The 27,472-nt window shown below is 35.4% G+C and overlaps 2 protein-coding genes and 1 non-coding gene across 3 annotated transcripts; 2 read left to right on the forward strand and 1 right to left on the reverse strand.

Moving 5' to 3' along the window:
- Positions 1-4,634: 4,634 nt before the first annotated feature.
- On the forward strand, positions 4,635-12,517 carry LOC121262608 (zinc finger CCCH domain-containing protein 44-like). Its single transcript, XM_041165147.1, has 10 exons — positions 4,635-5,442; positions 5,773-5,852; positions 6,267-6,451; positions 7,039-7,957; positions 8,056-8,183; positions 8,561-8,620; positions 8,707-8,757; positions 8,941-9,011; positions 9,644-9,798; positions 9,915-12,517. Exons 1-10 carry the CDS (start codon positions 5,024-5,026, stop codon positions 12,329-12,331), a joined length of 4,485 nt encoding a protein of 1,494 aa, XP_041021081.1. The 5' UTR covers positions 4,635-5,023; the 3' UTR covers positions 12,332-12,517.
- A 3,346-nt stretch (positions 12,518-15,863) lies between these two features.
- Positions 15,864-15,971, reverse strand: LOC121263926. The gene has a single exon (XR_005940407.1). It is a non-coding gene; the product is annotated as a small nucleolar RNA R71 (small nucleolar RNA).
- A 1,104-nt stretch (positions 15,972-17,075) lies between these two features.
- Positions 17,076-19,501, forward strand: LOC121262118. The gene is made up of 3 exons (XM_041164534.1): positions 17,076-17,720; positions 18,059-18,184; positions 19,289-19,501. Exons 1-3 carry the CDS (start codon positions 17,076-17,078, stop codon positions 19,499-19,501), a joined length of 984 nt encoding a protein of 327 aa, XP_041020468.1.
- The last annotated feature ends 7,971 nt before the right edge of the window (positions 19,502-27,472 follow it).

Here is a 27,472-nt window from a genome sequence, read left to right on the forward strand (position 1 = left end):
TATCTCTCAGATCTCGTTAGATCCTTGTATTGCCGCCATGCGCCGTCCATTGGGCCCAGCCCCGTCGGCCTCAACGCCACCAATCTCCCCATGTCGACCACCAACCTAAGGTGCAAGCCCTTTCCCTCCCCTTGGATCTCTCTCCCTCTTGGATCTAGACAGATTTGTGTACCCATGCCTAGCCCCGCCACCCACAGACGCTGGTAGCACCACCACGAGGCATAGTGGGCCTCCTCCCATTTGAGCCACCTTGATCCACCACTGCTCTAGCCCGGCCCAGCGTCCCTCTTTCATTCTCTATCTCTCAACCTACAGCCTCCAACCCTCCATGTGCCGCCACCAACTGCCTTAGACTACCACGGTCCATGTCCAAGCCCCACCTCCCTTAGCTATTGCCTCTGTCCCCTAAGCTATCAAGAGAAGACCAAAAGAAAAGAGAAAATGCAAATAATAGATCTATCACAACGTGGTAATAAGAAACAAAAAACCCAAAGTCAGATTTCGGATCATCTTCAAAAACATGCAAAAAAAAAAAAAGATCTATATTTTCACAAAATTTATACCCAGATCACAGCGGCACCAAGAATGGAGAAGGCCAGCTCCTGCTCGTTGAGGAAGGTTGCCGGCTAATGGAGAGAAAGAGAGAGAGAGAGAGAGAAATGAAATATCACTTCACATAGTATCTTAAGGTTGTAGAACTGGACACACGGAAAGTAAATCACAAAAATACGTACAAAACCATAATAAAACCCAACCACATATGGGCAAAGATGGAAGAAATAAAGTGTCAAACACATATTACTATTTATTCATGTTCATCCGTTTATAACCTCTTTTAAGCATAAGGAGATATGAAATAACAATTTGAGCTAAATTTACGTGAGTAACACTGAAAAATAACTCATTTATCAAATCAATTGAATTCAAAATTGAGTTCAAACAAGTAGAGTTGACTTAAACTGTCCATGAACACTTTAGATCATTTACTACAAACCTTGAGCCCTTTTTGGCGCTCAAAATATTCTCTATATTTTTCAACATCTCGCATATTTTCACTGCCTAACATATAAGTCACAAAAGCATTTCACTTAGAAATTTTTTCACTTTGCCTCAAAATATTTTTCCATTTCTTCAACTAAAAATAACATTAAAAATAAGATAAAATGATTGTTCAGGTCCTTGGGTTTAATTTTTTTTTTTCAAAAACTATATTATAGTTTAAAAGCTTTTAAACTTATCCCTATATAGGGTTAAATGCCTATTTTAGAAAGATCCCTCCATTCAAACTTCACAAGTTATAATCAATCAGAATATGAAAGTATTGTATTTATGAAGGAAAGTTTTACTATGCCACCTGAAGTATACCGCTCAGTTTGACTATTCGGTTTTTTTTTTTTTTTTTTTTTTATCGAATGGTGAAGAAAATGATTTTAAATGCATTGATGTATATTTTAAAAATATTTAAATATATTAAAAAATTATGAATAGAAAGATGAAAAAAAAATTAGTTTTATAATTAGCAGTAACACCGAATAGTGTTACTCAGACAACAGAATAGCACGCTCATTTATAAATAGTTAGCATTTCACGTTAGCAAAATATTTAAAAACATAAAATTAAAAAATAAAAAAGCCAGCCACTTTTTGACCATTTTAAGATGGCTATCGTTGCCACCCCCACAAAGTAGTCCGATCTAGATCACTCAAAAGGGGATCAACAATCACCTTACAACTTATATATATCCTCTTTGTATTAAAATATATTTATACCGACATGGCATGCTGACTGTATATAAAATTGTTACGACGTTGCATGTATATATATATATATATATATGTATGTATGTATGTTTGTATATGTCAAATAAGTATTTTCCGTAGAGCGAGGACGAATGGATAGTTTTTAAATAAACACCTAACATTAGATTTAGGGATGAATTAAAGTCTAGTTTGGATAATGAGATAAATCATAAAATAAGATGATATGTAAATATAGTGAAATAGTTTGTGAATAGTAATAAAATAATTTAAATTAAAATATTTTATACAATTTTGAAAAATGAAAGAGAAAAAGTTGAATAAAATATTATAAAGTTAAAAAGAAAATATTTTAACCACAAAGTGATTACACAAAAATAAATTTATAAACTGACGCGGCTTGATGTGATATGTCAGATTGTAAAGTTACTTTTTTTTAAAATAGATCTAACGGATCCCATAAAGTCACATCAGTTTGTGAGTTTACTTTTGCATATTCTATTTGTATTTGTAGCTGTTCTCAAGTTAAAATATTGTTAGAATATTATTTTTTAATATTATTTTTATTTTACGATTTGAAAAACTGAATTATTTTTTGTGTTTTGTTTAGATTGTGAAAGTTATAATGATTAGGTAATGATTAGACGAAAAAAATTTAAATTAAAAAGTATTTGTATTGTAGTGTTTAGATATTGAAATGAGACGTGATGAGAAAATATAAGATGAGATGGGATGAAAGACTTTTGTTATCCAAATCAAGCCTAAAAAATTATCAAATTACAGGGCTTAGGGGATATTTGGAGAATGAGATGAGATGAGATGATATGAAAAATATATGAATAGTAATAAAATGATTTGAGTTATAATATTTTATAGGATTTAAGAAAGTAATAAAGAAAAAGTTAAATAAACATATTATAAATTAAAATATTACTAAAATATAATTTTTGTTTTGAGATTTAAACATTTTGAATTATTTTTTATATTTTATTTGTAAGTTTGAAAAAGTTATAATAATTATATAAAAAATTAAAAATTAAAAATTAAAAAATATATATTTTAGTAGTTTTTAAATATTATAAAATGTGATGAAAAATATATTTAAAAAATATAAAAAATACACTAATATATTTAAAATTATTTTCTTAATTACTAAGTAAAAAAAAAATTAAAATAGAAGTGTCAAAATGAGTGGGCATAGTAATATTTTCCAACCACCTGAACATCCAAACAACTCAGACAAACTTTCTAAAAGAAGTTTTTATTTTTAAATTAATATTTTTTCTTGAGAGATTTTTGCAAACTTGTAAATATCTTAACATATTTTAAAGAAACATAGATTTCCCAAAAATATATATAAATTCTCGTATAAATATTTTTCAAACATTTTCTCATTTTCTTTACGGCCCAAATATGAAATATCCTCTCACTAATTTCCAAAAACTACGGCGAATGCCAGACTTTAAGCAATTTCACACTTGGACACGTCGCTATGTGATGGAGGAGGTTGACCACGATTTGCACCAAAAAATCTAACGGACAGGAATAAACTTGGTATGAACAGATGATCAAGTAGACAAAATTCCGGATTTGATGAATCTGTGTGGCGTAAAAAAATATCAGATAGAATTATTCTCAGATATTTAAAAAAAAAAAAAAAAAAAAAATTGGAGCCTCGCAGTTAAAAGTACCAAAGCGATAAGAGCAGAACAGGATGTTATTCTTTGTCTCGCCAAACCCATTATCCCAACGTCCAATCAAATTCTGACACACCCTAAGCTATTAAAACCAATAACCAAATCTTAGACTTATTGTCAGTCGATTATTTAATTGTTATCAATTGTCATGTGGCCGGTGGAACCTTTTTAATTCCCTTTTTCCTTTGTTGCGTGTGCGGTGTAAACTATTAATTAATTTATTAACAAATTAAAACTAAGGGCCCAAAACATGCCACTTCCACTGTCTCCTGTTTTCATTCAATCCCCGAATGATTCTCCCTCTCTCTCTCTCTTTATTTTATTATATATAAGAAATTTTATTTTATTATTAATAAATACAAAAAAAACTATCATTTATTTTTTAAATTACGTCCTTCAAATTATATTCTAACTTTATAATCAATATAATGAGGTTTTAATGTTGGATGTGATTAATGGGTGATAATCTTTTAGATTATATTTATAATTCTTCTATACAATCAGTAGACATAATCGGCGTGTAATCGTCCATGTCACGTCAGATTTAAAATGAATTGTTTACTCTTTTTCTAAATGCATATGTTCTCTCTCATCAGCTCTCTCCTATCAGATCGATCTTTTTCATCAAGTGTTTTCACGTTAGCCCTGTTTGCACCAGGCACTTGTAACAAGCATTTTTCTTATTTTTAAATCTTGAGATTATCTTAAATGATATGTAAATAATAATATTTTGTAAGTTCAATTGAGATGCATTTAAATATAAATATGTTGAGAAATGTTTATAAATGTATGAAGTAGATTGAGACGAATTTATTTTAATTTATTTTTATGAAAAATTAAAAAAGTAATAGATCGTTCCCGGTAATTAATTTGAGATGATTAGATAAAATATTAAATATTTATGTGAATATATATATATTAATAAAAAGTGGATGATACACCTTTTATGGTGTTGAGATATGATAATTTGAATTGTAAAGAAATTTAATTTTAAAAGTTTTATACTAATTAAACTGTGACGGTGTATTTTCCGGTAGTAGCCAGTCGTGACTATAATGTTGTTGATATTTAGGTAGTAAAGAATTATTAGGTGCGTACTGCTTGCTTTGAATCAGGTAATTGAAGTAGATGTCCACCATGACGCTGTGGTATAAAAAGTTGGGGGTTCTGGTTCCCGTGGCTTTTCGCGGTACCAACTGACCACGTGGTGCTCGAGATTGGAGAATTTGACTCGCAAGGGCCGCGTTCGACGCTTTTTCTCGGAAAAAGGCATGAAAACAGACAAACAAACACAAAGAAATTCCCCAAACCAAACCCCCTTTCGGCCAATCCCGAGTGCCCCGTCTTTCTGTGTCCTCCTGCTCGAGTTTCGACCTCTTCCTCGTCTCTCGCTCGCATCTTCCAATCCCCACTTTGATTCTATCTGATTTTGACATGTTGCCGTCCTCTCATCCAGAGTCCACTTTCATGTGCCCATCGCGTCTGGATTGCTATGAAATCTAGGGTTTGTTTTTGGAAAGTCAGCTCGAGTCCTAGCTTAAACGAGCTACATATCCTTCCAATTCGACCATGGAAGGAACGCATATATCGCAGCAACAAGCTTCGGGTCACTACAAGCCTTGTCTTCAGGATGGAAGAGTGGAGCAGGGAGGCTTTGACGACTCAGTGCCGACCGTGGACCTCATGAGCGTCGACCAACGCGAGGCTATGAGGGATATGGATGATTCGCAGCTCGTCGGAGCTCCGGAGGCTGGTGTCGCGGCCAAAGAGGACGTGTCCATGGCGGATGTGGAGATGTTGATGATGATGAAGAAAAAGTTGGAGGCGAATCCGGTGGAGACGATGGTGGCGAAGAGAAAGCGGGGGCGACCGCCCAGGGGTCTGGCTAAGACGAACAAAACCGCGCCGCCGGTAAGGAAGAAGAAGGACGAAGAGGATGTGTGTTTCATATGCTTCGATGGTGGGAGCCTCGTGCTCTGTGATCGCCGGTGAGTGTTGCCAGACTAGCTGAGGAACTCGTTTCTTTCTTTTTCGCTGCGTTTGGTTGCTTATAAAGTTTAGAAAATCAAGGGGAATTTTCCTTTTACTTCATTTTATGGCGCTTTAAAACTAAAACAGTTACTAAGTTTTGAGAAATTCTCTGTACATGAGGTGGGATTGGGATTAATTTTTGAAGCGGCAGCGAAAGGGGGAGTGTGCGTTTAAGTTCTGCTTTTATTACCTAGGTGTTAGTTGTATACTTAATTTAGTTAATTTTCCTTTTCCATTTCCCAGAAGTAAGTGCGTTTATTTACTCTCTGCTTTATATCACTTGGTAGGGGCTGCCCTAAAGCATATCATCCTGCCTGCATTAAACGAGACGAGTCGTTCTTCAAATCAAGGGCTAAGTGGAATTGTGGTATGTTGTAGCCTATAAACCCTTCGAATTCTTTCCGTTTATAAATGCAGTTGCTTTATTCTCTTCTGGGCATATATAGGAAACATGTGATCGTATGGTATAAGAATTTCAGGACGTGCATGTTTATATAAGTTGATAAGTAACTTGATGCATAAATCATTGAGCAAAAAATTAATATTATTGCTGTTGAATGTTGTACCATTGTTTCCCACTTGTGCATTATTGTAAGCATTCCAATTCACGTCCTGCATATATCCTTCTCTTACTTGGAATGATTTTCCTACTTTTTTTTACTGGGTTATTTAATAGGTTGCTAGTTTGGATCAGATTATAATTTTATATACCCATTAGTAATTTGAGTTCTGATTTATTGGTTTGTATTTGCTTGTTCTTTTCTATGTTTATGCATACCAGGTTGGCATATATGCAGCAATTGTCAGAAGGCTGCACATTATATGTGCTATACTTGTACATATTCTTTGTGCAAGGGTTGTATAAAAGATGCTGATTATCTGAGCGTAAGAGGAAATAATGGATTTTGTCGGATGTGCATGAGAACTGTGATGCTGATCGAGAATTTTCAAGGAAATACAGAAGTGGTATGCTCTTTAAATCAAGTTGACCCTCCTGTTCAATAAAGAGAAAAAAACTTAGAGGAGTTGGTATGCTGAAGCTTGAGCTTCTTGGTTTTTGCTTCTTGTTCCCCCTCGTGCACATTTTACTTGCTTTCTTTGATAGAAAAGCTTAAGCATCTTTGGATGGAAGATTTTCCTGAAAAATCTTGTGAGATGAGATTTTTTGAGGGTTTTGTGAAAGTGGTGGATAAGTAGTGGGGCTCATAGAAGAATATGTTTGGGTTGATAAATTTTTTGAAATATATTTAATCGGTGTTGTAAGAGTAGTAGGGATCATTGAAAATATAGGCTATGAACATAGGCAAATAATTAGATGACTGGCTGAAAAAGATGTTTTGGTATCTAAAAATGTTTGGATCGAAAATGAAAAAAATATCTGAAATTTGTTTTCAAAATGTTTCAAACCAAACATGGTCTTGAGACTTATGGAGTATGAAGTGATTTTCAGTCACGGCCTTGGAGTGCTTAGAATACATGTTTATGCTGTTTATACAGTATGTTTCCCATTATTTTTTTCTCATTGATAGTGAGTAATTTATTATCTTTTGCAGCCTCAAGTAGATTTTGATGACAAAAGTAGTTGGGAGTATCTCTTCAAGATGTATTGGATATTTTTGAAGGGAAAACTATCTTTAACTTTAGATGAGCTCACTCGGGCTAAAAATCCATGGAAGGAAGCTTATGCTATAGCTCAAAAGGGGGGATCTTCAGGCGAACTTCATGACGGCATTGATGAGAAAGCTTCTAGTTTTAACAATTCTTGTGCTGCCCTGCAAACAAATAATTCCAGAAAAAGAAAAGCTAAGGAGCTGCCTATTTTTAATAAGGACTCTGCAACTAAGGAGAAATCAGGTAGTGACAAAGATCCGCATCTGCTTGAAGGCACAATATGGGCGTCAAAGGAGCTCTTGGAATTTGTTGCACATATGAAAAACGGTGACACATCTGTGCTATCTCAGTTTGATGTCCAGGCTCTTTTGCTAGAATATATAAGGAAAAACAATCTCCGTGATTCTCGCCGGAAATGCCAAATAGTTTGTGATTTGAGGCTTATAAATCTGTTTGGGAAAACGCGTGTTGGTCACTTAGAAATGCTAAAGCTTCTTGAATCTCACTTTCTTATAAAAAAAAGCTCCTCAGCAGATTATATTTTAAGGGCAGGAGTTGTCAATGATACTGCTAGCCAAGTGGAGGCTGATGGGAACTATGATAACCAACTTCTGATGGGAAGTGACGAGAGGCATAAAATATGTAGAAAAACGGATGATAGGGGAGCACGGGCTAATTCAGATGTTTTTGCAGCGATTGATGTTCACAACATTAACTTGATTTACTTACGCCGTAATTTGATGGAGAGTCTTATGGATGATGCTGAAAAATTTCATGACAAAGTTGTTGGCTCAATTGTGCGAATAGGAATTCCCGACAATGATAAAAAACAAGAAAATTGTAGGCTTGTACAAGTTGCAGGTATTGATTTATGCAACACTGGTCCAAGTTGTATTTTACATGCACACAGTAAAACATGTCACACAAAATTGTAAAGCTGTAGTTGTTCTTGTGTGTAGGTACAAACAAGGTGGTCAAACCATATAAACTTGGAGAAAGAAATACTGATCTCATGCTCGAAATCTTGAATTTAGACAAGAAAGAGGTCATATCAATTGATGAAGTTTCAAATCAGGAGTTCTCTGAGGTGATTAAACATACTGCTGTATGCAGCCATCTTTCTGTCCTAGTTTTTCTTTTTTCTTCAATTCCTACAGTTTCTAGAACAGAGTTTCTGCCTTTTCTCTCGTTTGTATTAAGTACTCAGATTTAAGTAGCCGTTAGTGCATGCTACAGTTTTTGTGTTCTATGTGAGTACTGTGTTTTAAATAAAAACATGATTTATGTTCTTTTGTGCTTTACCTGTGATGTGTATCCGTCACACAACTCATTCCCATAATCTAAGGAACGTATAAAACTAGATATAACAGCGGATCTCACAATCCATTGGATAAATCCATCCTTAAAAGTATGTCTGAGCACCGTAGTTTTCTTCCGGTCATGATGTTTAAATTATTTTTTTAGGATGAATGCAAGCATTTACGCCAGAGTATGAAATGTGGGCTCATCAAACGGTTGACTGTGGTAAGTCTGACGGTTATGTTCCCTTCTAGATTTCACCCTATATGTTTGCATGCCCTTTTTTAAAGGAAATTTGTGCTTTATGTTAGGGTGAGATCCAGGCAAAAGCAATGACACTTCAACCAGTGAGAGTAAATGATGTGAGTTCCTCTCTTTTTGATCCTGAGGAAATGAGGTGGTATTCTCTGGATGCGTGTGTTTTCCTTTAGAAGAGTTAGATATTTAGTGCATTTTTAGTCTGTTACAATGTCTACTTTTAAGTAATATTGTGATTGATAACTATTGTGGAATTCTGTTATGCATGGTCTTGTTTTATAATCCAGGTGCTGGAAGCTGAGATAATACGACTTAACCATCTATGTGATTTGGCAAGTGAAAAGGGACATGAGAAGGAATATCCTTTGTTGCTTTAGATTGTTCCATTCTCCCTATTTTTTTTTATGTTTTTTCATGCAACTTTTAACTCTTGTGTGCTGGAGGAAAAATGCCTTATCTGGATTTTTCTGGACCACGGCTAGTTTAAATATCTGAATACGAATTTACTTGAGGAAAAAGATTCCTGCACAAGTTTCTGGTATTATCGATTAAATTTAAATGGTGTGAGGATGATTAGATGGATCATGGGGATATACCATTGAGCTATCAATCGAAGCATATGGGGCAAGATATATGAATGACCATCTCCACATCCTCATAGTGGCAACATATTTTTACGGCCCTATATTAAGTGGAAAGAGAGCATAGCTGGCCTCATAGCCATCTCTTGACATTTAATTTTATGCTTTATTTGATAGCTGAGAAGTTGAATTTTGGAAGATATATATATCTATATATATATATTCACTTTTTTTGGAATTATACTCTTGGCAATTGAATAAGCACGAGTTCAAATATTTACATTACACAACATTAAACGTGGCTTGTCAGTTGTCATCATTTATTGATGGAATTCTCTATTCCTAAAATATTTCATGTTGTGAAGAAAAATGGCACATTTTTATCAAGTATTCCTTTACCACGTTGCACATTTAGAGAATGCGTGGAGAGAATACAGCTTCTGAGCTCACCTGAGGAACGTCAGCGCAGACTGCTTGAGATCATTGAAGTACACATTGATCCTAAGATGGATCCAAGTTATGAGTCTGAGGACAACGTGGGAGAATTAGATGAGAACAAACAAGGTCCTTACTGATAATTTATGGGCACGGAACCTATGTTATCATTGTTTATTTATCTGTTTATTTATATCTTAAGGTTTTAATTTTGAATGTTTATTTTGGGATAATGGTGCATGCAGATAATCATGCAAGAACAGAAGTTTGTGGATATGGAAGAAAGGAGAGTGACCCTATCTCTGCTCGAAGAAGAGATTATGTCTTGAATGATACTGGAAGGAGGGCACAGAAAAATTTAGCCAAGTCTTGCAAACAGAGTAGAGAAGCTGGTATGACAAGCAGTTCCAATAAAGGTGGTGCTACTTGGCTTCATGAGATGATGAATGAATCTTCTTGGAAGGAGAGAGAAGCATCTGGCATAAATAATTGGAATACACCAGAAAACCCGATCAATACTTCTGGTTCATTGGCCATTGGTTGTAACAGTCAAGCAGTGTTGAAATCTGAATTTTCTGGGGTTGCATCAGAAATTTCACCACTGGCTCTTTCTACAGGGGCAGACGAATTTGCTAACAATTTTGAGACTGATAAAGTTTGGCACTACAGTGACCCAAATGGAATAATTCAAGGACCATTTTTTATGTCACAACTGCGCAAATGGAATACAAATGGGCACTTCCCTCCTGATCTCAGAATATGGAGGATAAATGAAATGCAAGATAATTCTGTACTTTTGACTGAAGCATTAAGTGGGAAATTCCATGAAGCAAAGATGGTGCTGAATAATTGTAATTTACTCTCTGAAGATGTTGGACTTGCCACTGATTATAGAGATAATAATGGCGATGGTGGATTGAGCGAGAGTATGAATGCCTCTCAGATAGACAATAAAGAAGAGGAGGGAAGTTTGAAGCCAATGCAGGATGACTCAAGTGGTAATGATGAATTTTTGAGGAGCAATGGATGGGTCTCTAGTTCATGTAGTTGGACTACACCTGCTGATCTTGCCAATTCCAATGAACCAAAAAATGGTGCTTTTAAACCAGGCTGGGACTCATCTAAGGGTAATAGTTCTTGTCCTGACCAGCCCCAAGCGTGTAGTAGTTCACTAGTCCCACCTACATTTTCTGGGAAGTCGTTTGAATCTGTATCATATCCAGTGAGAGAAGTTTATGGGGGCGAATGTACTTCTGTTCAGGAGAATGGTAATTGCAATTCACACAGCCCTGCTGACGATCAGATTAAAAATGAACAGGGTTGTGAGAACCGATCTGACAGTGAGGGCCATTCTGGTCAATCTTCGGGGCAGAGCTGGAGGCCTCCACCCGTAAATATTTCATCAAACGGCTGGGTTTCCAGTTCTGATTTTATTTCTCTAGTTAAGTCACTTGAAACAACAGAGCAAACTCAAGAAATTGATTTTCAAGAAATGCCGAGTCCCACTATAAAGCAAAGCAACGAAGACTTGGAAGCTCAGGCTGCCAAAAACAAACAAGCTGCTTCTTCAAGTTTTCCTGTTCAGGATGCAGGCCCTAGCAGGAGCACTGCCTCTAGTTTAGTGGGTGGTGGGGCACAAATTTCTGAAGTAGCTGATGGAATGGGTGCTTATTCCCCAACTACTGCCAAACCTTCCATTGGGGAATGGGGCTCCAGTCTTGTTACTGCATCATCTCTGTTACCAACTGAAATTGATCATGCTGCTACCCCGAGTTCAATCAGTGACCAACTGACACATTCTTCCCCATCTCATCCAACATCTAATGCATCTAGTTGGCAGGCAATTGTTACTGAACCCACTGAGTTTTGCTCTTTAGCTGATGAATCTGTTTCAGATCTGTTGGCTGAAGTTGAGGCAATGGAGGCAATGGTATTGATAGAGGATTCGAAACATGATTGTATGAGTCCTCTAGATGAGTTTAGCCCAGGACTTGATCCCGGGAAAAGTGATGCTTTAAGCTCCACCGGTGATTTACAAGCACCTTCCCAGTCCACAGTGACTGATGAACCAGATGGCACACGTCACGCTGATGTTCTTGATCCTCAAAAGAGATCAAGCAGGCATTCCTCCACAATTGTTGAAGTTGAAGGAGATGCAAAGCCCACTGATATTTCAGTCAACCAATGGGAATCTCGTTCTGAAATCCAACCTCCACCGCTATCTACTGAAAGTTGGGATATATCTACTAGGGATACCACTTGGAGAGTGGGATCAGAAAGGACAGCGAACAGTTGGGGACTGGCACAGGGAAGTCCAAACCTGGGCTGGGGAGGATCAAATCAGAGCAATACAAATGTGGGTTCGGGACCTGTTCAAATGGCAGCACAGAACAGTATAGGCATGAATTTTGGTGCTTCTGCCGGGAATCCTGGTTTCTACAGACCAAGAATTGGGGGTGACAGATTCTCTGGACCTAGAGATAGGGGTTTTCAGAGCAGGGATTTAGGATATGGTAGGGGTAGGGGTATGTGGAACAGGCAACCCTTATATATTGGTGGAAATGACAGTTCTTTCAGGCCTCCCAAAAGTCACAGAGTTTGTAAATTTTACGAAAGTGGCTATTGCAAAAAGGGAGCGTCGTGTAGTTATTTGCACCCATGAATTTGTGGGTTCTATGCGATTAGGCACATTTAATTCTGTAATCATTTATTCATATTAGGGAGTCTGTACTTGCCAATGTTGTAATCTCAACCTGTAGAAGTATCGGTCAAGGGCTCTCAAGTAACATACAAATGTTTTTTTTGGATGAATATCAGGGCAGTTCTAGGGCTGAAAGTTTTGGTGGACGGTATCTAGTGAGTAGTAAATACATTTGTTTGATGCACGTGTCATCTCAAATGCTACTGTATAATTACCCATTTTGATTAATGGGGAGTCGGAGTCGAAATGCCCACCTCCGACCTTCAAAACCCCCTTTCGACTCTGACTCCGATTGGAGTCAGAGTTCGACTCTGATCGAAGTTGTCAGAGTCGGAGTTGGGAAAAAAAGAAAGAAAAAATCAGTCCAAATGGCAAATACAAATCTCTGATTTCCAAAATCACCTACAGAAGCAAAAACCAATCTAAATATGATTGTCAAAATCACCCATACACAAAAATCAAACCAAATCAAATTGTAAAAATCACCCACATCGAGAAATTATATGCACAAATCAAGCTAAGAAAAATTGAGAAAGAGTGGTTGAATCTTGAAGAACATGCAAGAGATCGATGATGAAGGTGAAGCGTTCGAAACTAGCCAAGAGGAAAATGAATGATGGAAAACACGAAGAAGATGAAGAGCATGGTATTTGACTTAGTCTGATCAAAGAATGTGGAGGTGATGATGGAGTGGCAGAATGAGTGTAGGTGCTGGAGGGTGAAGAGAGGAGAGGAAATGCATAGGTTAGGGTTTTATTCTTTGAAAGAGATGAAGATATACCTTATTAAAAACGGTGTCATTTAATGTTTTTTTTTAAAAAAAAATTGCAAAACACGAAATGGGGCTTGAGGGACTTGAACGTAGGTTCTCTGAGAACCAAAACCGTGTCTCAACCATTAGGTCACTTGGCTATTTGATGTTTATATTATAATATATAAGGTACAAATAGTCAGAGTTCGTAGTTGGAGTTCAGAGCCGACAAGGCCTCTGGATCTGACTCAGACTAGGGGACATGACTCTAATTTTCAAAACCTTTGTCAGAGTAGGAGGGTTGTCAGAGCTCGAACGAAGTCAGAGTGGGCAGAGTTTTTGCCCATCCCTAATTTTGATTAGTCCCCTATGGCCATATGGTGCCAGATTATTGTTTGACGAGAGTATAGGTGTAACTGATCAAGTTCGGTCCATTTTGCAGAACCAAATTGGTATCCATCAGTTTTGGAAATTTAAAATCGATGTCGGACTGATTAACCACCGAAACCGAAAAGTTCGATTTTTTCAGTTTCAATTTGTTCACATTTTTTCGATTTTACGGATAAACAAAATTATAGTAAGTGATCCGTCATTTTATAATTTTAGCTAAAAAGTTATAAAATTAAAATTTATATGTTAATATTAAAATTCAAATGTTATATGAAAAATATAAGATTAATTTATGTTATATCATTGATGAGTGCGCGAAAGTGCACTCTAAATACCCAATTATTGGATTAAAATGCTAAAATGTGAATATAAATCATAAGAATTAATGTGTATTCTTGAATTGAGTTTCTATTTACTTTAAGATACTTCTAAACAGTTTTATGTCTAATTTTAAGGTTTATAAAAGAGCAAGTTAAAGCCTAATCAAATTCAAAGGAGGACTTTCAAGTGGGCAAAACGTTAGAACAATCTAAGAACTTTCAAAGAGTGTAGGACTCTTCAAATAAGGATAATGATGCGGTTTGAGAGTAATTTCGATCTGAGTCCCAAAAGCGTTAGGAGACAGCCTGAACATACTTTAGTATTTTGATCGTAACTTTTCACTCATATATTGGATTGAAGTGATTCTTGATGCGTTGAAAAGCTATCTTAAAGGGCTACAAATTTTTCTTAATAAGGATTTCCAAATTTGAACGCCTGAAGCACGTATGTGGCTATCAAGATGAGTTCAAAAACTTAGACCATTTTTTATGCGGGAATATGAAGACATCAGAGTTTCTTTCTTACCCTATATAAACATATCATAAGCATGAAATAAAGAGTTTTTTAGAGGAGAGAAGGCTTAGTACTGAAGAAGGAAGAGACAAAATTAACTTCCATGGCTGAAGTTTGCTTTATTTTTCTCTTGAGATTTTTATTGTCCATTGTATTCATGGGTAACTAAATTCTCAAGTAGGGGTAGGGATGAACTTGCACATTAGATGGTTTTTAATTTGTTTTTAATTTATGTCTTTGATTTTCAATTACTAAAAATCTTTTGTTTTATCATTCTCAATTCATTGTTGATGTTTTTTTCTCCGAATAATCATAGAATTTATTCTGTTTATAGATTCATTTATGCTTTTTCTATTGAATGGATTAGCTCTTTGATTATGTTTAGATCAATTATTTATCTATATTGATTTAATTCTTTGCTGCAATATCGCTCCCTGAGTATAGTGTTGTCGTTGAATTTTCTTAATAGTGATAATAATTTACGTATTTCAAAGGTGGTGGATGATTTTTCAAAGGGTTACATTTGGTTTAATTTTGGTTTATAAATCTATACTTTCCGTTTGAAAATTTTGGGAATTGAATTCCCAATGGAGTTATTCAATGAATTAAAAATAATTAAAATATCAGATTTGTGCAAGGGATTCCTGACGTTTTATTGTTTGTCAAATTTGAGTACTTTTTCCATTAGTCACTTTACTTCACTTTAATTTACATTTAAAATTAATCTTTATTCTCCATTAATCATTTAATATTTTTCTTTAGTTTCTTTGTTCCTTCTATTATTCTTTTAATTTGTCTCTTTGTAGAATCGACACCCCAAAGCTGTGTTACAACTACCGCGTTATTCTTTGGGTGTAATCAAATTTTCGCCGTTCCTGGGGAGACAGTAGAAGAATTGTTAGATAGTTTTTCTTTTCAGCAGTTTGTAAAAGCGGTAACTTCGTTCCCTATTTTAGCTTCTGCATCGTTATTTTATTTTATTTTTCTTTCTATAGGTTTTTTTTAGTGTTGCGTTTTTGTTTTACCTTGCATGCACAGATATAGAGACGTCTTGGGTAGATTTGCTTGTAGGCCTGTACGAGAGTCAGAATCAAAATTTTTAAATCCTTTATTTGATAATTCATCTAGTCCCGAAGAAATAAGTGAATACGAAGATCAACCCACTAGAACTCTTTAGGATTACCTCCATCCTATATGCACGACCACACTATCACGCATCATGTTTCCAGGTAATACTCACCAACTGGATTTTAAAACAGGGATGATACAGTTACTCCCTACTTTTCATGGCTTGGAAAATGAAAATCCATATTTGCACATTAAGGAGTTTGAGGAAATAGTTGCGACTTTTCATAGTTAAAATGCAACTGATGACATTGTGAGACTTAAGTTCTTTCTTTTCTCTTTGAAGGATAGAGCTAAGAGTTGGCTCTACTCGCTGATACCACGATTTATTGGGTCATCGAATGAGATGACTCATGTCTTCTTTAATAAATACTTTTCTCAACATAAGACCAATGCTTTAAAAAGGCTAATCTCCACATTTGTACAAAAGGACAGTGAGACTTTGTATTAGTCTCGAGAGAGATTTAAGGAGTTGTTGAGTATGTGTCCTCACCATGAGTATAAGAATTGACACTTAGTAAGCTATTTTTATGAGGGACTTACACCTAGAGAGCACTAATTTGTGGAGATGATGTATAATGATGAGTTCTTACAGAAAGATCCTGATGAGGCCATAGAATACCTCAATGAGCTTGTTGAAAAAATGCACACTTAGATTAGACCTAGTGCTACTAAGAGCACAAATAGGTCACGACTTGCAAGAAATCCAAATGGTGGTGGAATTTACTATCTCAGGGAAGAGGATAATCTAAAGACTAAGGTTGAAATGCTCACTAGGGAGCTAGATGTGTTAAAGACTAAGAACTTAAAGCCAACACATGTGGCTAATCATGCAAAGTCTTTTGGACTATGTTTTGTGTGTGGCGTGGTAGATCACTTCGTCCAAGAGAGTCCCAAACTTGCTGAGATGAGAGAGATGTATGAGAAACAATGTAATGCCTTAGGTATGTACAAGAAGCCTTTTACACTTTACACTGATACCTATAATCTAGGGTGGCGCAATCACCCTAATTTTAGCTGGAAGTCTGAAAACTAGCCACCTGCACAACCCGCTAGATCATATCCTGTACCATATCATGCACCTTCATCTTCTAGGAGTCATTTAGATGACACTTTGCATGCTTTTATTGATGCACAATATAAGACTAACTAAAAGTTTGAATATTTGATTATGCAAGTTGTTGAAGAAAATAAGGAGATAAAGAGCCAAGTGTCTAAATTGATGAGCTCCTTGAGTGTGAATGTGCGAGGTAAGTTCCTTTCTCAAGCTCAGTCTACATCCCATGGTCAACATATGGCGCAAGAGAATTTGAAGGATGTGAATGCCATTGTGACACAAAGTGGTAAGTAATTACACATCCCAATAACGAATAAATAAGAGGATGTGAAAAATGATCAAGATAATAGTGATGTCAAGTTGCCCAAGGAACCTGAGGTGACAAAGAGTCCTATTAAGGTATCATTCCCTCAAGTTTTAAAATCACGCAAGCGAACTCTGGATCATAACAATGAAATCCTAGAGAATATAAGGCAGGTAAAAATCAATCTTCTTTTTTTGCATATAATTAAACAAGTTCCTACTTACGCAAAAGTTTTCAAGGATTTATGTATATTAAAAGGAAACACCATGTGAAGAAGACAACGTTCCTGACAGAGCAAGTTAGTGCTCTAATTGCGCAACGGATTCCTCCCAAGTACAATGATTCTAGTTGTCCAACCATTGTATGCAGCATTGAAAATCATGAGTTTGGGCAAGCTTTGCTAGATTTAGGAGTTAGCGTGAATGTAATGTCATCTTCTATTTATTTGCAGTTGGGGTTGGGAAAAATCAAACCAACCACTGTGGACTTGCAATTGGTTGACCATTCAGTCAAAGTACCTCGAGGTGTGGTAGAAGATGTTCTAATTCAAATTGACAAATTTTATTATCCTGTTGATTTCCTAATCCCTGACACTAGCTCTGTTGTTGATACTACTAAAATTCCTTTGATTTTAGATAGGCCTTTCCTTGCCGCTGCTAATACTCTTATTAATTGCAAGAATGAGCTCATGAAGAGGTCTTTTGGAAACAAGACTCTCGAGGTGAACATCTTTCATATTGCAAAACAACCAGAAGATGATGACGAGAGTCATCAGACATACATGATTAACTCACTCATGGATAGGGGAGTTTTTATAGCTCATGATTTTGATCCCCATGAGTATTTTCTTGTTAATTCTGAGTTTGATTCTATCAATGATCCATATGATGTAGTTGATATTTGTACTATTTTTTATAGAACTTAGGATTATGGCGCACTCGGGCATGACAATCGAAGTTTGAGGAGTTGCCTGAGAAAAGTGAAAAACAAATTCCTTCAAGTGTGGAAACACCTAAAGTTGAATTGAAACATCTGCCTAAGGGCTTAAAACATGCTTTCCTTAGTCCAGGTGATACTTTTCCTGTTATTATCTCATCTGAATTGTCTGTGTCTCAAGGTGAGCAATTAATTCGGACTCTAAGTGAGCATAAGTTAGCGTTAGGTTGGAGCATTGTTGATATAAAATGTCTTAGTCCCTTGGTCTGTTCTCATAAAATTAATTTGTAGCAAGGAACTAGCCCTCATAGAGACCCTCAGCGTAAGCTTAATCCCATTATGAAAGAAATGGTGAAGAATGAAGTGTTGAAACTATTAGATGCAGGAATCGTATATTCTATTGCTGATAGTAAATGGGTAAATACTACGCAAGTTGTTTCTAAAAAGTCAAGTGTTACTGTCATGAAGAATGACTTGGAACAGTTAGTCCCTACAAAACTTGTGACTGGGTGGCGAATGTGCATTGATTATAGAAAATTGAATGCTACCACCCGAAAAGACCATTTTCCTCTCCTTTTTATTGAGCGTGTGGCTAGTCATCATTTCTACTGTTTCTTGGATTTTCATTCTGGTTATTATCAAATTGAAATTGCATTAGAAGACTAGGATAAAATCACTTTCACTTGTCCTTTTGGTACTTATGCTTTTCTTAGAATATCATTTGGATTGTGTAATGCACATGCTACTTTTCAACGTTGCATGGTGAGCATTTTTAGTGACATGGTTGAAAATTGCATGAAAGTTTTTATAGATGACTTGGACTGTTTTTGGATTTTCTTTTGATTCATGCCTATTAAATTTAGAGAGAGTGTTGACTCGTGTGAGGAGAAGGAATTAGTTTTGAATTGGGAAAAATGCCACTTTATGGTACCTTCAGGTATTGTCTTAGGGCATATTATTTCTTCTAGGGGATAGAGGTTGATCAATATAAGATTGAATTAATCTCTAAGTTACCTACACCTAGGATAGTAAAGGATGTGAGATCATTTCTTGGTCATACAGGCTTTTATAGGAGGTTCATACATAATTTTTCTACCATATCTAGACCACTATGTGAACTAGCTAAAGATGCCCCATTTAAGTGGACACAACTTGTCAAGAGGTCTTTAAAATGTTAATTGGCAAGCTTACCTCAACACCTATAATGCAGCCATTTGATTGGACTTTACCTTTTGAGATCACGTGTGATAATAATGACTTTGCTATAGGTGCTGTTCTTGGACAGCGAAGGGAGGGGAAACCTTTTGTCATTTACTATGCTGTAGAACTCTAAATAGTGCTCAGATGAATTGCTCCACCATTGAAAAAGAGTTGCTAGTTGTAATGTTTGCTTTGGATAAGTTTTGTGCTTACTTAATTGGTTCTCCTATTATTATTTTCATAGATCATGTAGCCCTTAATTATCTTCTTACAAAGAAGGATGCTAAGGTGCGACTAATATGATAGATTTTACTTTTGCAGGAATTTGACATCACCATCAAAGACAAGAAAGGAGTGGAGAATGTAGTGGCTGACCATCTCTCGAGGCTTATATTTGAGGACACCTCTGGCAACCTGCAAATCAGGGATGATTTTCCCAATGAGCATTTACTTTCTATTACTTCTCTACCATGGTTTGCTTATATTGTGAATTATTTGGCTGCGGGTGAGATACCAGTCGATTGGAGCGCTTAAGACAAGAGGAAGTTCATGACTGAGGTACATAATTTCTATTGGGATGACCATTTTCTTTTCAAATACTGCCCTGACCAAATTTTAAGGCGTTGCATCCTTGATGAAGAGATTGCTAGTTCTGGGAATTTTGTCACTCTTAAGCTTGTGGGGGCCACTTTTCAATGAAGAAAATCGCTACAAAAATTATGCAGTGTGGATTTTTTGGCCCACCTTATTTAGGATGCAAATATCTATTGTCGCTCATCTGAAAAGTTTCAAAAGTTAGGAGTTATATCCCGTCGTAATATGATGCCCTTAAAACCAACTTTAGTGATTGAAATTTTTTATTGTTGGGGCATTGATTTTATGGGAACATTTCCTCCTCCTTTTGGATATCAATATATTATTGTGACAGTAGATTATGCGTCAAAATAGATAGAGGTAGCAGCTTGCAGGAGCAATGATAATAGGACGGTAATTAAATTTTTCAAAGAGAATGTATTATCTCGATTTGGTACACCACGTGCTATCATTAGTGACCGGGGTACACATTTTTGTAACCGTTATTTTAAGGCTTTGATGAGAAAATATGGGGTGGTACATAAGATTTCTACTGCCTACCACTCCCAGACAAGTGGACAGGTAGAACTTGCAAACAGAGAAATTAAGCAAATTTTAGAAAAGAGGGTCAACCCGGATTGCAAAGATTGATCTTTGAGACTAGTTGATACGCTTTGGGCCTACCGTGCAGCTTTCAAAACTCCCTTAGGCATGTCACCTTATAGGCTTGTTTTTGGAAAGCCTTGCCACTTACCTGTGGAGCTCGAGTATTGAGCTTATTGGGTCATCAAGCATTTCAATTTTGACATGGGAGAAGCAGATAAGTTTAGAAAATTTCAATTTTATCTTTTCTTTTTTTCTTTAAACTAAGAAAGTGTTCAAGCACAATGGGCTGAATCCCAATTGTTAAATGTCGTGTTTCGTACTACCACCGACGAACTCAATCAACCTGCACCAAAAGAAACGTGGGGGTTTGGTGTGTTGTGAACACCTCCAATGTTCAAGTCAGTTTTTAGGATAGTAAAACATGAAATCAGTAAGCTCGCGTGAATTACCTCTAATCAGAAGTCGATAATTGCATGATCTTCTTAGGGGTGAAAGGTTCGGTTTTGTGCCGGTTTAGTTTTCGCCCAAAACCAAAACCGACCAAAACCGGCTGATGAAGAGGGGAAAAACTAGCCAGATTATTTCGACCGATTCAACGGATTTTGGCCAATTTGGGTCCCTTTTTATGGGCCTTCTTTTGGGTTTTTTTTTTAATCAAATTCAAGATAATTTTAGGCCTTTTTTTTGGGTTGATTTAAAATTCTAATTTTCTGTATTGAGTTTTTAAAGCCCATTTTAAATATTTGAGTTTCATTTTGATGTCATTTGTAATGTTGGGTTAAAAAATAAATAAACTAGTAATAGTAAAATAGTGATCCCGTGACGGCATAAGTACTAAGTATATACTATTATGCTAATTACTAGATAACTGAAAAAAATAAAAATAGCTCTACTAGATGTTTTAAAAAAATTATAAATAAAAATAAATTGTCATAAGCAACAATGCAACTAAAAAATATAAGATAAATAAATTCCAACAATTCTTGTCATTAGTGATCTTCATGCTGGCTGCTTCAACCTTCAATCTTCAATAGTTGTGATGCTTGATTGTGCTCCCAACACAATATAGAAACATTAATAAGATTAAAACATCAAATATTAGCCATTTTTTTTTATTTTTTTATTTTTTTATTTTTTATAGTAAGAAATTTCCATTATAGAAAGAAGGGCTTACAAGGAAGCCTTATCAACCCAACCAATTTGGGATATAGGCAGTGCAATCACATCCTCCCACATAACAACATTATCTACATGCCAAGCATAACGAGCCAACCCATGGGCAGCTTCATTACCTAATCTATGGACATGTTGGACTAAACATAAGTTAAACCTTCTCATAAGATTCTTAGTTTCCTACAACACATGAAATAATATTGAGAAAGCAACAACTGTTTCATCTTGAATAGCCTTGATTATCACCAAACAGTCACTTTCAAGAACTAACTGAGTAATCCCTTTTTGCAAACAGAATTGTAGGCCTCTAAGCATTACAAGAAGCTCTACTGCCTCAAGCTCAGCAACATTTTGTTCTTTCATACTAACAGCAAATAATACATCACCACTTTGGTATCTTAGAATTGCCCCCACACCTGCCTTTGTTGGTCTGAAAACATGGCTCCATCAACATTAGTTTAACCAAACTAGAAGGAGGTGGCTGCCATATGCAATAATGCTTCAAATGAATATTCAATGATCAAAACATTACCCGATTCTAACACGAAGCTCTCTACATTATCCATGGATTCTCAAATATCAATTGGTGTTGACTCATGTCTCAACCAATTTTAGCACAAACAAGTGCCTCAACGATTCTCGGAACCAACGAACTGAAAAGGATCACTTACACGACCTCCAGTACTAAATGCTAACTTAGATGCAATTGTTGAAACATACATGGCCAACAAGTCTCATGTAATTCTTGCAAGTAGGATAGTTAAGCTCATTAATTTTTCACCAGATCAACAAGTCAAAAGATGGGCTGAGTGCCTTACAACCATATGATAAATAATGATCCACCTCTATTTTGGAACCTGTAGATCCCAAGGTGAGAACTATTTTGTCTCATGATTGCTTTCACCATCATTTATGATTGTAGATGTCGGAGGGGGCTCATGTTCTTGGCTAGTCATGGTAGAACAAAACGTAGCATCATACTTCGCATACAAATATGCTAATAACGTCTTACACTCGACACTAGCTCTTTAACACGAGTCTCATCATGAATTTTCTTCAGGTAGAATCTAAGAAGCCCTAACTTGCTACGTGGATTAAGCACAACTGCAATCAACATCAACAATAAGGTTAAAGCCTTGTGATGATGACATTACATTGCTTCAAACCCTCATTCACAATAAGGTTAAAAATATGAGCACAACATCTCATGTGCATATACTTCCCCCAACACATTGCCTGTAAAAATCTGTTTCAAATATAAAATTACAGTATCATTTGAGTTTGTATTATCAATATTTATAGTGAATATATTATCAATGATTAGGGATTAAACAAAAATTAATAATTTTTGCATGCACACCATTCATTATGTTTCATTCCACATATTATAGTTATGTATGTATTATGTATCTCATGCATATCACATTGCATAAGACACGTAAACTTTTATAAGATTAAGTGTAAGATAAGCTCAGAACAATTAATTAGATGACCATTTAAATGCATGGTACAATGCAAATTTATGGGCAGACGAGCAAGCCACAGACCTAACTATGGTCCACCATAGTATTCTATAATACTATTAGCGGCTTGTCTTGCGACCATAGGATGTGGGGCTGGTGTACAACCTTACACACAATGTTAAGTGTATGGGCCAACATGATAAGTAAGATAAGTTAGATAAGCTAAGATAAGTCATGCATGCCATAGCATACGTATAAATGATCATGATTTTAAGTTCTCAACATGAAAGGTTTTATGAAAAACCTTATGTTAAGTATGTTTTGTAATGCTCCCAAACTTCTGCTTGGGATCGGATGGACATCTGAAACATCGGGATATGCAATAAACGGTTACTTGCCCCTGTTCACGATAAATAAAGATGCAATGCACTTAGCATGCATATAACAATATGTATTATTCGCAGTTGATAATTTTTTTCTTGAGCAATACTATGCACCAAACTAAAGATATTCCAAATACTTAAAACAACCGTGGTAGTCCCAACTACTAGGCTAATCCATTATAGCTCGCATAACTCAATCGAGGATACCATAATACTGTCGATAAATAAGAGCATTGAGGCTATGAACTCTGCGTTGTGCCGTTGTCTTCTAATTGACCGTCTCCAGTCGGTCAACATCTGATGTGCCTCCTGCTCCTGACACATGGTCTACCATTCTAGGGGGAATGGTAGTTGGGACTACCACAGTGAGATTTGATTATAAATTTTAGCAAGTTAACAGATAACTTAACATATAGGTCAAATATGCATGCATGACAGTAAAAGCATGAATGCATACATGATCATAAATAAGCTTGATGTGACTTGACATTTAACATGGCATGAACTGACTTGGACATGAACTTAAACATGAACGTGAACATAAACTGAACTTGAGCTGAAATTGAATATGAATTTAACGTGAATTGAAACATGAACTAAACGTGAACTTGAAACATGACGGAGCGTGAACTTGAAACATGAACTGAACGTGTACTTGAGCTTGAATAACATGAACTTGCACTTAACGTAACATGAACTTGAACTTGAACTTGAATAACATGAGCTTGAATGTGAAATACATGAACTTGAAATCTTATTCAATAAAATAAACTTGCGCACGACCTTAAACATGAACGTGAACATGAACTCTGGCAATCAAAATGATTTCGCTAGTTTTTTCCTCAGAAATAGTGAACAATCAGAATGATTCTGCTCAACATATTCAGTCAGAGATGCTCAAACAATCAGAATGATTACACCAGGATTACTTTAAAATGAAATATCCTAACAATCAGAATGATTACGCTAGTAGTACCTAGTAATACTCTGACAATCAGAATGATTATGCCAGGAGCATGTAAACAGATAGAATTAGGACATGACATACATAACGTGACATATCAGTGAGATGCATGACTTGATGTAAAGTGAAATAGATAAACAATACGTAACATGGCATAACATGTAATATATATTACGCGACATGGCATAACATGTAACAAACAACATTACGAGACATGACATAACTTGTAATAGATAGCATTACGTGACATGGAACAACATGTAACAGATAAATTACGTGACATGGCATAATGTATAACAAATAACTATTTCATTGTTGAATATAATATGTGTAACAAATGAATATTTCATGACAAAATATAATATAGTGACATTGCATGGTATGACATATATGATAACAAAAGTAGATAACAAATAGTTCCCTTACAAATACACATACAAAGTAATCTAACAATAAGTTAGAAGCTAACTTACAGTGATCATCGCGTCTTACGAGGAAAAGCATGAAACACGAAAAATTGTAAGTAGAGATTTTAAAAGTTAGAAACTTTATCACTAACACATGAAAAAACTGATAACTTAGAGTAAAATTACCATTTTACCCTCTACATGTGAGAAAATGACTATTTTATCCCTAACTTAAAGATTTCAATCCCAACTCAAAAAATTACCAAAATTTACATTTCTGTCCTAAATTCAAATATCAACTTAGAAAACTTAAAACCAATCAAATATCAAAACTTTTAAAGGCCATATCTCTTGATGTTTGTTGAATTTCTTCCAATTCTAAAACTCATTATTAAACCAAAATATTGTAACAAAGATCCTCATAACCTAATTTTAAAAACAACTTAAAACATACAACAAAATATACTTCTCATAGACACAAAATGTTTTAGTAAAAAGATTCAAACTTTTTAACTAAAATACAAACTCTGAATTGCAAGATTTGACCTATTTCAAAATATTATCAAGAACTCAAAAAATCCAAAACTTCTTCTAACATGTTCATAACATATTCCTAAGAACTAACATGCTTTGAATCAACACCTAAAAGTCACCTAAAAGTCACCAAAAATAAAAAAATCTCACTTGAAGTACTCGGCTCCACACTTAGTCAAAAACAAAATTTTGTTTTAAACTTACCTTGATCAAACACATGATCTGAGGCATACCATGAAGAGTATTCAAACAAAAATATCATATGGTCTAAAAATGTGTCCTAAAGTAGATTCAAGCAATAAACTTAAAATCACATAGCTAAAAATAAACCAAAACATAGATCTAGTCTAAATCATCAAACGTTTGACCTACCCGAGTATTCTCTTACGTAAAAATTCATATATTCACAAATCAACACCTAAAATCTTCAAACAAACATCTTGACATGTAGATAAAATGATTATTACTATCAAATAAAATTTTCAAAGCCATTGGAGTAAGACTAGACCACAAAAGATTAGTATTTCTTAAAACAAAAATTATTTTTCCTCTTCCAGTTTCTAACCTTTTAAATCCAAGAAAATCTTCCATCAAAAACTATAATCATGCAAAAAATATCCAATAAAATTCATATAAACATGTTGAAAACACTTCATAAACCTTTTGGACCAAGATCTATCCATTAGTTTGGTCAAAAATCCCAAAATACAACAAACTATCCAGATATAGTCCAGATTGACTTTTCCATGATTAAAACAACTTATTACCAATCAAATTACTATAAAATCAAACATGAAAGGTACCAACACCAATAGAAACTAGATGCAAAGATGAAAAATTTCATGAAGTAATCATCATGAGAAAAATACTTAAAAGGGTTCCAAAAACTGCACGCAAAAAGGGTCAGAAAACTGCCTGAGAGAGCTTCTAAGTGTTCTCTTCGAGAACAAAAATGAAAAAGGGTGAAGTAAGTGAAAGGATGACTTGCACGACTAATACACTTTGGAAAAGGGAAGTATGGGCTTGAGTTACATCTTGATGGATGGTGATTAGGTTAGAAAAAGGTGCAAATAGTGAGTGGTTTTCAGCCAAGGAAACTTCCAAGAGAAGGGTGGTGGTGAGGTAGCCTTTGGCCTTCACATCATGCACTACTTTGGAGTTGTCATGAGCAGTAGATGATCAGCCTTGTTGGCCAAAATTTGTGGGCCATAATGGGCCTTAAACAAGTGGGCTTCATTTATGGTTTAAAGAGGATTTGGTTAGAGTTTGAGATGCTATCAATCCCAAATCCAATTTTTCATGACATAATAAAATTCTCAAAGTTTAAAGGGTTGGATAATGATGTCATAAAATGAATTTGAAGAATTAATAGTATGTGAAAGTGATTTAATTAAGTGATTAAACACAATGCTAGAAATCAGATCAAATTGGGTTAAGAGGCCAATTTTAGGATTTGGGGAAACCGTTTCGGGTTTCAGTTTTAGCTAATTTTTTGTGATTTCAATTGGATTATAAGTATTTAGGGTTTCATTAAGGTTGAAACCCTCTTTGGTTTGGCACAATTTGGTTGGTTTGATGGAATAATATTTTGTTTAGGTGGCATGATCTCACACATTGATTTCCTTCACATTTCCATCTCATGGTTTCTCTTAGTGCCAAGTATCCAATACTATGTACCAAGGGTGACTAAGATCTTTCCAGGTATCCAAACAAAACTTCTCTAACCTAATTTAGACATTCCATATTGTGATTCTGAAAACACTGTACTAGGTGCTACTATTGAGGCTACTATTCACTCCAGATAAAGTGAACATAAACTTTAAACTGTAAAATCCTAAATATGCACAATAAACTAATTTTTCAATTTATCTATTGAAATTCAACCTCGAAGTGCCTCGAAATAAACAAAATGTGCTTTCAAATAAACGTTTTGTCTGAAAATTGAAAATGGAATTATTGTGCCATAAAATCCTAAATAATCAAGTGAGTCTAATAGGGTAGACCATATCGCATTATAACACTTCTAACTATCTCAAATAAATAAAATCACCCTTCTGGCAACATAATGAGTGGTAATATTGACTATGCTGACAGGCTAAAACCTGCACGATTGATCGATTCGTGAAAACTTATGGAGTTTTCATGAGGTTTCTAAAACCTATAGAAATTCTACCATTGAATTTTTAGTGGGTTGTTACATCCTTCCTTCCTAAAAAAGAGATTTCATCCTCGAAATTGACGCAAGTACTAACAATTAATAATACCATGGAGAAGATGCTGCTAACCAGGCTTACTATCCATCACTGAACCTATTGTCTCTGGTTGGTGGTGGTGGCAGTGCGTTGATATCCATTGGCATGACATGCTGGGATTAGTAGTAGAACGTGTCATCGTCTAAATCA

This window comes from Juglans microcarpa x Juglans regia, chromosome 4S, assembly GCF_004785595.1.
Source record: "Juglans microcarpa x Juglans regia isolate MS1-56 chromosome 4S, Jm3101_v1.0, whole genome shotgun sequence".
Taxonomy (NCBI): domain Eukaryota; kingdom Viridiplantae; phylum Streptophyta; class Magnoliopsida; order Fagales; family Juglandaceae; genus Juglans; species Juglans microcarpa x Juglans regia.